General features: G+C 43.3%; 1 protein-coding gene and 1 pseudogene across 4 annotated transcripts in view; one reads left to right on the top strand and one right to left on the bottom strand.

Moving 5' to 3' along the window:
• Positions 1-3,723: 3,723 nt before the first annotated feature.
• MARK1 (microtubule affinity regulating kinase 1) overlaps positions 3,724-14,806 on the top strand; it is a gene marked incomplete at its 5' end in the record, with an annotated part of 116,616 nt that continues 105,533 nt past the window's right edge. For all 3 annotated transcript variants that reach the window (XM_080824421.1, XM_080824420.1, XM_080824419.1), the window contains one exon: positions 3,724-3,774. In XM_080824421.1, coding sequence (XP_080680547.1) covers positions 3,724-3,774 — 51 coding nt within the window. The remainder of the gene's footprint in view (positions 3,775-14,806) is intronic.
• On the bottom strand, positions 12,711-13,058 carry LOC308355632 (large ribosomal subunit protein uL29-like; annotated as a pseudogene). The gene has a single exon. The product of its transcript is annotated as a large ribosomal subunit protein uL29-like (transcript).

The raw sequence follows: 14,806 nt of genomic DNA, 5'->3' as shown, positions 1-14,806 counted from the left end.
GCTCTGTGCTTAGCATGGCTTTGGCTTGAAGATTTTCTCCTCTGGCCGCTCCCCGCTCTCATGCATGCTCGCTCTCCCTCTCTCTGCCTCTTTCTAAAATAAATAAAATCTTAAAAAAAAAAAAAAAAGAATATTTCCTTGAAAGGGTAGGTTCATGTATCCAAGGTTTTTTCTAACAATTAAAAATTCCCCAATCACCGAATCCAGTATCAGTTTTTAAAGTATTTAAAGTTAATTAAAAATAAAATGACATGTCAAGAGCTCAATAGACACATGTAGCTGGTACCTACTGCATAAGGTTGTGTAGTTTTAGAAAACTGCACTCTGTAGCGCCGCTGATGGACAATGTTCTTTTAACACATTTCGGTAGAGGTTTAGAATCTTGCGATCTTTCTTTTTCTTTTGTTTTCTCAGTACTTTCAATGTTTTTCTGAAGCCTTTGGTACCCTAATACCTGAAGTTAGAAACCTCTGAATTAAACATGCCATGTTTGGTTAATAATCCTAAAGAAAATTACTCAGAGCCTTAAAATACTTCTTTAGTCATGTCTTCATTGTCACAGGTACAAGGAGCTATACATAGAGCACAAGAAAATGTTGCTCATGAGCATCCTCGTTGTTAAGATATAGCTAAATAAATTGTAATCCATTCACAATACTGCCTCCTGCCAGGTTAAGGCAAGGAGAATTCATATCGATGCACACCTTCAATGACTCAATGACTTTTTTCTAACCTATGTCAAATGAATTTTCATTGTATACCAAGCCTAAAGTTGTAGGCACGAGTAAGGATTATTGGAATGCCATTTGAGGGGGATGACATTGTTTCTTGACTTTTTGGGTAGCCAGCATCTGGACTTGAGTTACCCACCCAATAGGACTCCCTTTGAATGTAGTGCCACTGTTTTAAGACTTTCTTTATGGATTGATCTTGAAAATCAGTATCCCTTCCTACTACTACGTGATTTTCAGCAAGTTTCAATATACGAGCCCAGTGTGGCAAACCCAGTGAAGGGATTTGCCCATGACTTTTAACATACATTTGAAAGCCTTGCAAGCCACTGTGCCAGATATCCTGGGCTCTCCTTTGAGCTCTGTCTCTAATGACCATTACACCTTAAAGGTATAAAGAACCTCATGGAGGTGGACCTGTGGGTACGGTAACTGGTACATGATTGAACAGTGCCACTACCATGTCTTCCAGTTTTCTTCTTCTGCACACCATCAATCCAGCGCAACTGTGATCCTGAATAAGTCAGGCGCATGGACTTTAACAGGGAAATACATATCTGTCTGAGTTAATACAAGGATAAAGATGGGATCCTACGTGAATGGGCACCAAAAAGCAAAATCCAAGGTACCAGTTGAAGGAATGATTCACACCCCAGTGGGGTTGAGCACTGCTTCACGGATCCTTGTTTATTCCCACGCTGACCCAGGGATGTTGTAACACTGGGTACTCCAGAGGATGCGGCAGTCAGTGGTCCCGCTGACACCGCAGCAGCAGCCCCTGTAGGCGGCAGTGGCTGTCGCTGATCAGAGAAGTACAAGCTTCTGCCCTGGCCACTTCAGTCCATCTTGGTGATTCAGGATCTCCACAGAGGGACTGTGAGAGCTTGGCATTCCCAGCTGTACACCATAATTCAGGATGCAGCCTTGCAGTCCCAAAGCCTGCATTTTGTTTGAGGAGTGGGGGAATGAAAGCCCAAGGGATCTTGTGATTTTTATTTACCTTGTGAAATTGAGAAGCGTTTACAAGATAAACTGCTAAAGAAACAAATACCTAGATGGTGTTCAAGAAGTGACTGTTTACGGGATGAGAATCCCCCCCTCCCAGAGTATCTTTGCGTTTGCTATTTTAGGACTTTCGGAACATGTTTTAAGGGTCAAGTGTTAAATTTTCAGAAACAACCTTTAATGAGTCAGGATAAAAACCATCTGGCACAGGGATTCTTCAAATGGATGAACTTCAGGAAAGAGGAGGAATTTCCCATCATCTTAAGATTCCCACTGGAGGCTTATGAAAGAAGCTCGAAAACTGGATCTACCTCCTCCTATCATTGCTCCTTTCATCTTCCTGCCCACCCAGGAAAGGCAGTGAAAAAGAAATACTGGAAAGAATAGAGAGATGATAAGGTTTTTGTCCTAGAGGCTGAACGTGCAAAATGTAAGCTCCCAGATAAGACAGAAAGAAGCAGCATTGCTTTTAAAAGGGCTGAGGGGCCCTGGACAGTGGATTGTACCGGGGCGTCTAAAGGATATATCAGTGGCAGGTGGGTGGGCGGGTGAGGAAGCCACCTGGAGGAGGTAGGACTGGGCCGGAATCAAAGACGGCTCTCCACCCTCCCTAAACAAGCTCTCCTAAGTGACACTTCCTTGTGTCCCAGGAAGTGACGATCAGTCAGTGTAGACGTTGGGACTCCGGGTCTCAGCCGCTCCGGGGGTGCTGCGATGGGCACCGGGCGATCTCTTCTGCCGCCCCATTCCCAAGGAGGCGGCGCCTTGCGGGCACCTCGGCGAGCTGCCGCGCCCGAGCCCTCTGCACCCCGCCGAGGCTGCAGGCGCTTCCAGGGGCTTTTGTGCCGTTTGCCCAACTATTAGGGCGACCCTGAACCCCACGGCTCCCTGGAGAAGGGGACTGAGAAGGGGCAGGGGGAGGACAGGAATTGAGCAAGCCTGGGCACGGGGGGCGGGGGAGCCGAATTTAAACCTGGGAAAAGTCCCGAGACAGGGGACAGGCGGTGGAGGATCGCACCCATTCTCTCCGAGGAAACGGACAAAAGGGGGCCACTTCATTGCGCCAGCGCCCTCTCACCTCGCCCGGCAAAACCCAAACACGAATACAAATAAAAGCCACCAGAGGCTCTCAGACGACCGTACTCCGCGGGTGGGGCGAGAAACAAAAATAAACAGCGGGGCCGGCGGGCGAGAGCGCGCGCGAGGAGGGGGAGGAGCGGCCCCGCATCCCTAATGAGGGAATGAATGGAGAGGCCCCCTCGGCTGGCGCCCGCCCACCCGGCGGCGGCCGCCAAGTGCCTCTGGGCGCTGCGTGCCGCGCCCGCCGCTCCGCGCGCTGCCGGCTCGGGCCGCTGCTCCGGCTGAGGCGCGGCGGCGGCGGCGGCGGCGAGCGCGCCGAGCAGCCGGGACGGGCGCGCCGGGAGCCGGGGCGCCGCCGCCGCTGGGCCCCGGGCGCGTGGCTGCGGCTCGGCCGGGCGGCGCCGCACACCTGAGGCGGGGCGCGGGGCGCGGCGCGGGCGGCGCTGTCAGGGCCGCGGCTCCCGGGCCCGAGCCGCGCTCGCCGGGACGAGTCGGGCAGTGATTTGCGGGGCGAGCTCACCTTCAGCCATGGTCCGGGCAGCCTAGCGGGGCCCGGCCGCCGCCCCCCGGCTCCCCTTCCCCGCCTTCCCACCACCCCTCCCCTCGGCGCCGCATCCCGCCGGCCTCGCCGCCCGGCCCGCGCCGGGCAACCGCCCTCGCCCGGAGCCCGCCCTCGCTCCTGCCCGCGTCCCCCGCCGGCGCCGCCGCGGGAAGCGGCTCCCCCTCCCCTTCCTCCGCGTCCTCCTCCCCCCTCGCCCCGCCGGGGCCGCTTGTTGCACCGCCCCGCGGCCTGCGGGAGCCGCTCGGCCCGGCCCGGCCCCGCGCCCGCACCCCCTTCCGCTCGCCCCCGGGCCCGCACCCCAGCCGGGCCGGCGAGACCCCGGCCCGACCCCGCCGCCCGCACAAAATGTCGGCCCGGACGCCATTGCCGACGGTGAACGAGCGGGACACGGAGAACGTGAGTAACCCGAGCCTCCCCCGGGAGCGGCGGGGGCGAGACCCTGGGCCGACCCCCGCTTCACCCTCCGCCGGGCCGCCGCCCCCCTCCCCACCCACCCCCCTCCCCTCGATCCCCCGAGCAGCCGCCGCGGCACGGTCTCCACCTGGAGCCGGCGTGCCCCTCGCCCGCCGCTCAGCCCCCTTTTTCATTGCAGCCCCATTTCGCCGCTTTCCCCTGCAGGGCGAGGGCGGGGGCTGTACGGGGAGCCCTGTCCTCGGGGTGGTCCTCCGGGAGAGGATGGGCGCATGGAGGGCAGGGGGGCAGCGGCGAGGGCAGAGTGGGCAGCCCCGATTGCTGTATTTGTCCCTCGGCATGCCGCGTCCCCACCCGGGGGTTCGCCCTACGGTCGCGGGCGAGCCGGCGGACAACCTCTTCCCCCCTCGCTCTTCTGGCCCTTTCAGCCCTCTGCACCCCCACCCCCCTGCATTGCCCCATGACTTGGCTTTTTGTGACACTGTGTCCCATTTTGGGTCGTGGGCACCGCAGGGGGAAGGTCGGAATGGAAGGGGCAGTGGTAGTAGAGATGGATGTGTGTGTTTGTGTAGATGAGTTCCTGCTGCCGAGATACTCCTCGGGAGGGATGAGTAGAAGAATTTCCCGGACAGCCTCTGTGGCCCTGGGGTTACAGCAAAACGTTGAAAAGCCGGAGGAAGCCAGCGGCTTTTCATTCTCTTCCTCAAGTCAGTGGTGGTAATTCAGGGCAGGTTTTACTTTAAATATCTCTCCTCCTTCTTGGAGTGTCACACGGTGCATTTCTTTGAAGGAAGGATTTTCTGTGTCTTTGATCAAATTGCCCTCAGGAGTTTTTATCTGGATGCGGATGTCCCTGGTGTTTAAACTCTTGAAAACCAAAAGGATCAATTTGTATTCCCACCTTCTGAAAGAGTACAATTGTGTGTGTGTGTGTGTGTGTGAGAGAGAGAGAGAGAGAGAGAGTTTCTTTGTGGAAATGGGTTTTGTTTTGGGTTTTTTTTCCCCTCGATTTTGTTTGTTTGTTTTGGTTTTGTGTTTTGTTTTGTTTTTTTTTTTTTAACCTTCATGACTTGTAAGTAGGGCCTTGGCTGGTTTTCTGACTGGCTTTTAAGGGGCTGGAGGGTACCAAGTTGAGTGGGCTGCCCAGATCTCTCTGGGCAGTTGTCTAGGTGTCTAGTTAACTCAGACTCCAGTCTTGGAGTACCAAGCCCTCGGTCATAAGGATGGTAAAATAAAATATGAGCGCTTTGGCGTTCTTACACAAAAGGGATGAGGGAGAAGATAGGAGCTCACCTCTGAAGTGTTGGCGGCTGGTATAAACAGATCCTTTAATCTTGGGAGAGTAGGGGAGCACAGAAACTTAATAGAATTACGTGAAAGGAGAAGAAATTCTAGTAAGAGACTATTGTTCGGAAAAGCTGAGAAGGTATTTCAGAGTGTGCTTTTGTCCTCCCTAGTATCGTGCATTGAAAATGGTAAACAGTGTGAGGCTGCTGCTCGCAGAAATGATAGTAACTTCATTTTGCATTGTAACTGGCATTTTAAAAAAAATAGAACTGATGCATAATTTAATTGGGAGATTAAAGGAAGGTCAGGGGAAAAGATGAAAAATTTGGTTAAAGGTGATCCTAAAGTCAAGTTTTGAAACTGAATGCTTCTAACAGGAACTCTAAAAAGATTCCTGTCATTCAGTGTGTCATTTCAGTGAATGAAAAGTAAGACAGACGATGACCTCTGTTTTTATTAGCCAAACGCTGTGTGTTAATTTAGAATGGGTGGAAAAATACATTGTTTTTATTTTCTTTTGGATTTTGAATAGTATAGCTCTTTCCATACTTGCATGAATAAGGTACTTTTCAAGGATATGAGAGCATTATAGGAACAAGCATCAAGGAATAGTACAAAATGCAGCATCACATGTAAGACCCACCCACCCCCACCCCAGTGGATTTTGAAACTAAGCAATAATTGTGTGATAAATGTTGTTGTACCTTCTGAAAATAATTATGCTGTATAAACTCATTTGCTCTGGTCCCGAACATGTTATTTCAAAGTGACTTTTATGGTCTTGTCCCCTGTCCTTGTGTTGTACCTGACTATTCCTCCATGTAGGCGACTTTATCCAGTTCTAATTTTCTCTTAATTGCCTAACATCTCCCAATTTGTGGAAAATGTCTATTACACTGTGGCTGTTAATTTATCAGTAAATGTGCACCCAGCTTTGTTTTTGAGCTGGTTGGGATACAGATGCATTATTTAAGATAAGGCCTCTCCCCTCAAGGAGCTTACAGGAAAAGTGAATATAATCCCAAACAAATAGTGTATAGAAGAAAACTGTGTAAATAAGGCTAAATTGGTTTGTAAGTGCTGTAGGCGTTTATCAAAGGGACCACCAGAGACGGCTGTTAAATCATTGTTGGTGTCTCTCTCTATTCTCTGGTTAGTAGTAAATGTCATAATGCATTCTTACCTCTTATCAGTGAAATAAAGAACAAACCTGCTTGTTAGCTAATATATTGATGCCAGTATGGCAAGCAAAATGTACATTTGTTTGTAGTCGTTTTCAGTTAAAGTGACATATTTTTTAAAATAGTTGGAAAAATTTATATTCATATGACCATAAAGACTTCAAGTCCTTTGGAATATTAAGGAAATAACTAAAAACATTCTACCACTGCTAGATATGTTTTAATTTAAACAGCTATGGCAATCTTAAAAACCATCCTGTATTTTATTGTCATTTGCAGTTAATATGAAATATTGTTTAGTCATATGTGAATGTATTTGGACTTTGTGTTCTTGGGAATATGTAATATCTACCCTATATATGTGACTAGTGTGTGTTGAGGATAAATTAAGAAATTCAAAAGAGGAGTGTTAACAGCACTGATGTCCTATTATTACTATAGGTATATAGTAGAATGAGAAGGAATTGCCTTTTTTTTTTTTCCCCAGAACATTGTGTATGCACTTTTTCCGGAGTTATTTTCTTAGATGAAGGATTTGTGCATTGATAGGCTTGAATTGGCCAAATACCCAGAACAACCAATGATGAACTTTTAATGCACTAAACACTTCATAGTGAAGTAGAGAGAGTAAAAAGGGGCGCCTGGGTGGCTCAGTTGGTTAAGTGTCTGCCTGCAGCTCAGGTCATGACCCCAGGGTCCTGGGATCAAGTCCCACATCTGCTCCCTGCTCAGCAGGGAGCCTGCTCCCCCTTCTTCTGCCTTCTCATGCACTCTTTCTCTGTCAAAACTAATAAAATCTCTTTATTTTTTAAAGGAAAAGAAAAAGTAGGAAAGATATGTCACCAATCATTGAATTAATTTATGCAAAATGTGTTTGATTTTATGTTGTGAAGAGTCCAGAAAAAGAATGGGCATTTGAAATATTTTTTTCTTCTCTTAAGTTACACTTGGAGAGCTCCAGCATGAATGTAGATAATATAGTACCATTACTCTTAGGTGCTTTTAAATGAAGCAAGAGAAATTGTTTTCCTGTGTTTTAGGAAAACTCTGATTATACTGATTTTTATGGATCCAAAATGCCCAGACTAGCTTTCTGTGGTGAATTTTAATTAGTATGAAGAAAAATGATTTAACTCCTTCTTGGGATGCTTTGGTTAAATTTATTTTGAATCTTTTAATAATAAAACTCTTGAAGGTGATTGTTTTGATAGATCGGAAACTCACGGTGATGACTATCCCAAGTGCTTAGTGTGTCTGCGGTGACCATCAGTAGTTTGTCCTGTGGGAATCATTGTTAATGATGTGAAAAGGCAGAGAGAAGCATGCCTTTGCTACTCCCCTTGGGTTGCTCACTCCCCTGTGCATGCCTCAGAGGTCACCGTACTTATCACACTGCGCTCTGATCGCTGACTTCCTTTGTCCCCTTTATTCTGTATCCCCGTGCTCGCTTCGGCAGCACATATACTAAAATATTCTGTATCCCCAGTACCCAGCACAGGGACTGTTATTCAGTCATATGTAAGACATCATGGCTGGAACATTCCCCTTTTGAGTTTTTTCATTTATCATCAAAATATCTTAGTGATACTGGGAAGGGTAAGTATTGCATACTACAACCGAGGCAGACGTCTTCAGAAAGTTAAGTGGCCTGCCCAAGGTCGTAATCTCTGACATCTTCCACTGTTGCTGTACTCGTGCTATTGCTTCTTGGAGGTGCTGTTTTGGTTTGTTCTGTTTTTGTCTTAGAAATTTGAAAAGACTATATGAAATGACATAAAATACATGATTAGAGTAAGAACAGGCTATGCTGTGCTCATCTCTATTTTGACCCTTTGCTGTTTTCACTGTCTGGAGTGCCCTGCTCTTTCCCCCTTATCCCCGACTCATAAATCTTTTATGGTATGGCTCGTCTTTCTAAGAAAAATTCTGAATTGGTTATAGCAAGGATTGCTCTCTGCTGTAGCTGAACAGCTGTCGATGTATAGTCCACTCTACAGGTCTCCAAAGTGGGCGTGCAGGACAGTCCATCGTGAGAAAAACATCTCTACCTTCTATTCCTGTCTGGCCAAAATGCTATTATGAACTCTTCTGCTGCGGCTGCTTTAAGCCCAGGTTGTTTACAATCAACCACATTGTGGATGGTGGAGGAGTAGGGGGACTCTAAGCTTACCTCCTCCCTTGAATAAAGCTAGAATCAGCCACATGGTTTTCAGATTATTATTTTTTAACCATTTCTTCTTCCTTCTCAGACTTTCCTTTGGGGGTCATTTTCCATTTACCCAATGAACACCTTTGTAGTTCTTTTAATAAAGGATTGTTAATGATAAACTTTCTTTTTTAAATCTGAAATATATTTTGCTCTTATTATTCAGTGATAGTTTTGCTCAGTCTTCAATTCAGAATCGACAGTTATTTTCATTAATTGCTCTGAGGTATCCCATGGTCTGCTGATTTCCATTGTTTCTGTTCAGAAGCCATCTGCCATTAAGTCAGTAATCTTTTCAGGATGCCTGGGTGGCTCAGTTGGTTAAGACTTTGTCTTCAGCTCTAGGTCATGATTCCAGGATCCTGGTATTGAGTCCCATATCAGGCAAGGAGCTCAGCGAGGAGGCTGCTGCTTCCTCTGCCTGCAGCTCCCCTGGCTTGTGCTCTTTCCCTCTCTCTGACAAATAAACAAACCTTTAAATAAAAGTAGATGATCTTTTCCATCTGTCTCTTCAAGATTGTCTGTTTTTCTTTAAGTGTTAGACTGTCACTACAGTGCATTTAGGTATGGATTTCTTTTTTTTTTTTTTCTTTCTTTCTTTCTTTTTTTAAGAGGAGGGGCAGAGGGAGGGAGAGAGAGAATCTTAAGCAGGCTCCAAACCCAGCACAGAGCCCAGTGTGGGACTCCATGCAGGGCTTGATCTCACAACCTTGAGATCATGACCTAAGCTGAAATCACAAGTTAGACTCTTAACCAACTGAGCCACCCAGGTACCCCTGTATTTCTTTTTTTCCTTCCTGCTTCCTATGTTTGTGATTTCCTATCTTTCATCAGTTCTAGCTACTTACCAACTATTATCTTTTTGAAAATTGCCTTGTTTCTGTTCCCTTTAGAGGTTCATTTGGGGACTCTGATTTGATTATGTTAGACTGTAGCCCCTCCATGTGCCTTACTTTCTCATTAATTGTTTTCGCAAGTTCATTTCCTCTCTATACTACAAGCTGCATGATTTGTTTGAATTTATCATCTGTGGATTTATATCTTTCATCAGTTCTACAATCAGTCATTCTCTCTTTAAATTTTAATTTACCTCTGTTCTCTCTAGTGTTTCCAGTGCCCTGATTAGATATGTTAAGATTTCTCATTCTATCCTATCTATGTCTTAGACTCTCATTCTTCCTCTATTTCATTGTTTCTCTGTACTACAGTGTATAGTATAATCTGCACTACAGTTATGGTATGTAATGTTTACATTTATCTTTTAGTTGGCTAAATCTCTTTAGCTGTATTTAAATCACTGTTAATCCCTCTGTTAAGTTTGTTTATATTGTTGTAAAAAACACATAACAGGAAATCTGCTCTCTTAACAAAAAGAATTCTAAGTGCATAAGACAGTATTGTTAACTGTCATCATCACAATGTTGTATAGCAAATCTATAGAACTTTTTCATCTTGCATGCCTAAAACTTTATACTATTGAATAGCCACTTCCCATTTTCCTAATTCTCTAGTCCCTGGCAACCACAATTCTTACTCGTGGCTTTTTTATAAGTTTGACTATGTTACATCTCTCATTTAAGTGGAATCATGCAGTATCAGTCTTTCTATGATGGGCTAATTTCACTTAATGTAATGTCCTCAAGGTTTACCCATAATAAAGCATGACAGAATTTCCTCCTTTTTATGGCAGAAAAATACTCCAATGAATGTATATAATACATTTCTTTATCCAGTCACCCGTTGATGGAATTTGGGATGTTTTCTTAACTTGACTGTTGTGAATAATGCTGCAATGAACATGGGATTGCAAAACTCTCTTTGACGTTCTGATTTCAATTCTTTTGAATAAATATCTGCAAGTGGATTGCCAGATTATATGTTCTATTTTCAATTTTTTGAGGGGCCACCATATTGTTTTCCATGATGGCTGCACCGTTTTACCTTCAAACCAGCAGTGCACATAGGTTCCAATCTCCACGTCCTTGCCAGCATTTATTATTGTCTGCTTTGTTTTTTGATAATAGCCATGCTAACTGGTGTGAAGTAATAATCTCATTGTGATTTTTGATTTGCCTTTCTCTGATAATTAGTGATGTTAAGCATCTTTTCATATGCCTGTAGACCATTTATGTGTCTTCTTTGGAGAAATGTCTATTCAAGTCCTTTGACCATTAAAAATCAGGGTTGTAAGAATATTTGAGGTATTAACCCCTTTTTCAGATAAATAGTGTGTAAGTATTTTCTTCCATTCTGGGGGTTCCCATTTCACTGTGGGGATTGTTGCCTTTGCTGTGCAGAAGCTTTTTAGTTTCATGTAGTCCCACCTGTCTATTTTTTTTGCCTTGATTGCCTGTGGTTTTCATGTTATATTCAGGAAGTCATTGTCAAGATCAGTGTAATGAAACTTTCCCCTATGTTTTCTTTTAGGAATTTTACAGTTTTAGGTGTTATATTGAAGTCTTCAATACATTCTGAATTAATTTTTGTGTATGGTATAAGATAAAAGTTCCAATTTCATTCTTCTGCATGTGAAGATCTGGTTTTCCCAACACCATTTGTTGAAAAGACTACTATTTCCCACTTGTGTGTTCTTGGTACTCTTATCTAAGATCATTTTACCATATATACAAAGATGTATTTCTGGGCTCTCAATTCTATTCCATTAGTCTATATGCCTGTCTTTATACCAGTGCCATACTGTTTTGATTATTACAACATTGTAATGTGCTTTAAAGTCATACGTGTGAGGCCTTCATCTTTGTTGTTCTTTCTCAAGATTGTTTTGTCTATTCAGGGTCCTTGTGGTTCCATTTTAATTTGAAGATTGTTTTTTCTGTTTCTATAAAAAAAAATGACATTGGGGTGTTGATAGGTATCATGTTGATCTGAAGATCTTTTTGGGTAGTATGGAGGGAGGGAGAGAAGCAGGCTCTTCACTGAGCAGGGAGCCTGACATGGGGCTCAATCCCAGGACCCTGGGACCATGACCTGAGCCAAAGGCAGATGCTTAATGGACTTAGCCTCCCAGGTGCCCCTGTTGAGAGTTTTTTATGATGAAAGGGTATTGATGCCTTATCTGCATCAATAGAGATGATCATGTGATTTTCATCATTTGTTCTGTTAATGTGGTGTATTACATTGATTACCTACGTTGAACCATCCTTGTATCCTAGGGATAGGTCCCACTTGGTCATCATTTATGATCCTTTTAATGTGCTATTAAATTTGGTTTGCTAATACTTCATTTAGGATTTTTGCATATATTCATGAAGGTTATTGGCTGTGGTTTTCTTATAGTGTCTGTTTCTGGTTTTGGTATTACAGTAATGCTGGCCTAAAATGAGTTTTCCTTTCTCCAATTTTTGGAAAAGTCTTAGAAGGATTAGTATCTATTCTTTTTTTTTTTTTTTTTAAGATTTATTTATTTGAAAGAGAGAGAAGGAGAGGGAACATAAGCAGAGGGAGCTGCAGAGGGAGAGGGAGAAGCAGGATCCCTGCTGAACAGGGAGGGATGATCCTAGGACCCGGGATCATAACCTGACCTGAAGACGGACACTTAACCAGCTGCACCACCCAGGCACCCCATTCTACTTTAAGTGTTTGGTAGAATATATCCAAAAGACATCTGGTCCTGGGCTTTTCTTTGTTGGAAGGTTTTTGATTACTGATTCAATCTCCTTGCTACATCTGTTCAGATTTTCTTTTTCTTCACTCTTCAGTCTTGGTAGGTTGTATATTCATGGGAATTTCTCCATTTCTTCTAGGTGCCAATATGCCAATTTGTTCACATATCATTACATAAGGTAATCTCTTAACTATCCTTTCTAGTTCTATGGCATCAGTTCTAATGTTTCCTCTTTAATGTCTGATTTTAATTTGGTTCTTCTTTCTTTTTTAGTCTAGCTAGAGATTTTTTCACTTGTTGATTTTTTTTCAAAAACCAACTCTTTGTTGAATTTTTTCTATTTTTCTCTTCCCCATTTTTTACTACTGTAATCTTCATTATAATTTCCTTCTGCTAATTTTAGGCTTAGGTTTTTCTTTTTTCTAGTTCCTTAAGGAGGATTTTGGGAGAGTTCTTTTTTTTTTTTTTTTAATGTAAGTTTTTATTACTGTGAACTTCTCACTTAGTACTGCTTTTGCTGCATCCTGTAAGTTCTGATATATTTTCTTTTCTCCCCTGCCCCCCACCACCACAGTGTGTGTGTGTGTGTTACTGATGCTGCTTCTCAGGGCTTAACTGGGTACTACCGCAGGGGGTATAGCCACTCCTTCCACTGCTGCCTCTTGGTCTTCAGGTTTTCATCTTCCTTGTTCAGCCAGAGGTGCATGGCACATGTCTTTTTGGGCCACAGATCCGGGGCTTGTACTTCTTACCCTTGTAAAATTTCCTGAGGTTCTCTTTCTGAGTCTGGTTGATAACAGAACATGGGCAGTGGATTTGCAAATAGCTCAAATCTCGGACAGCTTGGAAGCCATGCTGCCTTTCGTTTTGGCGACGCACAGATGCGACAGCTCCACCTTCAGGTCTTCTAGCTGTTTAAGCAGCTCCTCTGTCTTCATGATGCAAAGGTTCGAGCCTTAATTTTGGCCATGTCTGCACAATCCGCTGCCACTGCCGAAGAAGAGGACTATATATTGTTTTCATTTGTCTCAAGATATTTTCTAATGTTTGTTTTGATTACTTCCTGATGCAGTGGTTATTCGAGAATATGTTCCTTAATTTTCACATGTCTTCCAGTTTTCTTCTGTTACTGATTTCTGGTTGCATACCATTAATTTGGATAAGATACTCCTTATGATCTCAGCATTATTAAATTTGTAAGATTTGTTTTGTGACCTAACACGTGCCCTACCCTGGAGAATATCTATGTACCTTTGATAAAAATGTGTTCTGTTGTTCTTCAGTGAAATGTTCTAAATATGTCTGTTAGGAACATTTAGTCTATAGTGTTGTTCAAGTCTTCAGTTTTCTTCTTGCTAACTGTCTGGATGTTCTATCCACTATTGAAAATTGGGTGGTGAAATTTTCTACTGTTACTGTGTTGCTATCTATTTCTCCCTTCCATTCTGTCATTGTTTGCTTTATATATCTTAAGTGCTCTGATTTGGGTCTTTAAATATTTTTATTTAAATGTTATATTTAAATGTTATATCTTCCTGGTCAATTGACCTTTTTATCATTATATAATGTTCCCTTTTTTTTTCTTATAGTTCTTTTGTCTTTCTTCTTTTTTTTTTTTTTAAGATTTTATTTATTTATTTGACACAGAGAGGGAGAGAGCCAGCAAGAGAGGGAACACAAGCAGGGGGAGTGGGAGAGGGAGAAGCAGGCTTCCCGCTGATCAGGGAGCCCAATGTGGGGCTCTATCCCAGGACCCAGGGATCATGACCTGAGCTGAAGGCAGACGCCTAACGACTGAGCCACCCTGGCACCCCTCTTTTGTCTTTCTTGATATCTCTTGCTGTCTATGTGTCTTGTTGATTTTTTTTTTTATAGTGACATACTTTGATTTCTTTTTCATTTTCTTTTGTGTATCTTCTCTAGGTATTTTCTTTGTGGTTACTATGGGACTTACATAAAACATCTCACACTTATAACAACCTGTTTTAAGCTGATAGCATCTTTAATCTCATGCAAAAATTCTGCTTTAACTTTTTCCTTCCCTACACATTATATAGTTGTGTCACAGATTACATTTGTGTTGTATATCCATTAACATTTTATAGTTATAGTTTTGTAAATAGTTTTGTTTTTTAACTTATATGCCAGAATTAAAATGATTTGCACAGCATTGTTACATTATTATAGTATCCCGTGTTTGTGCATGTATTTCCCATTACCAGTGAAATTTATATTTTTGTATGCTTGCCTGTGACTGTTTAGTGTCTTTTGTTCAACTTGAATGACTCCCTTAAGCATTTCTTATAAGGCAGGTCTAGTGGTGAAGAACTCTCTCAGCTTTTGTCTATCTGTACAAGCTTTTATTCATTTTTGAAGGACAGTTTTGCTGGGTATAGTGTTCTTGACTGGCAAGTCTGTCTCCCCAGCAGTTTGAATATTTGCATTCTTTCCTGGTCTACAGGTTTTCTGCTGAGAAATCTGGTAATAAGTTTATGAGGGTTCATTTGTACATGACAAATAACTTTTATCTTGCAGCTTTCAAAATTCTCTGTCTTTGACCTTTGACTATTTGAATACGTGTTTGGGTACAGACTTTTTTGAGTTCATCCTGTTTTGTATTCATCCTATTTAACTTCTCTTGGGTTTCTTGAATCTGGAAATCTGGATGTCCATTTCCTTCCTCATATTTGGGAACTTTTCATTAAAAAAAAAAACAAA

The sequence above is a fragment of the Martes martes genome (assembly GCF_963455335.1).
Source record: "Martes martes genome assembly, chromosome: 15".
Classification (NCBI taxonomy): domain Eukaryota; kingdom Metazoa; phylum Chordata; class Mammalia; order Carnivora; family Mustelidae; genus Martes; species Martes martes.
This window is presented reverse-complemented; position numbering and strand designations above follow the sequence as displayed.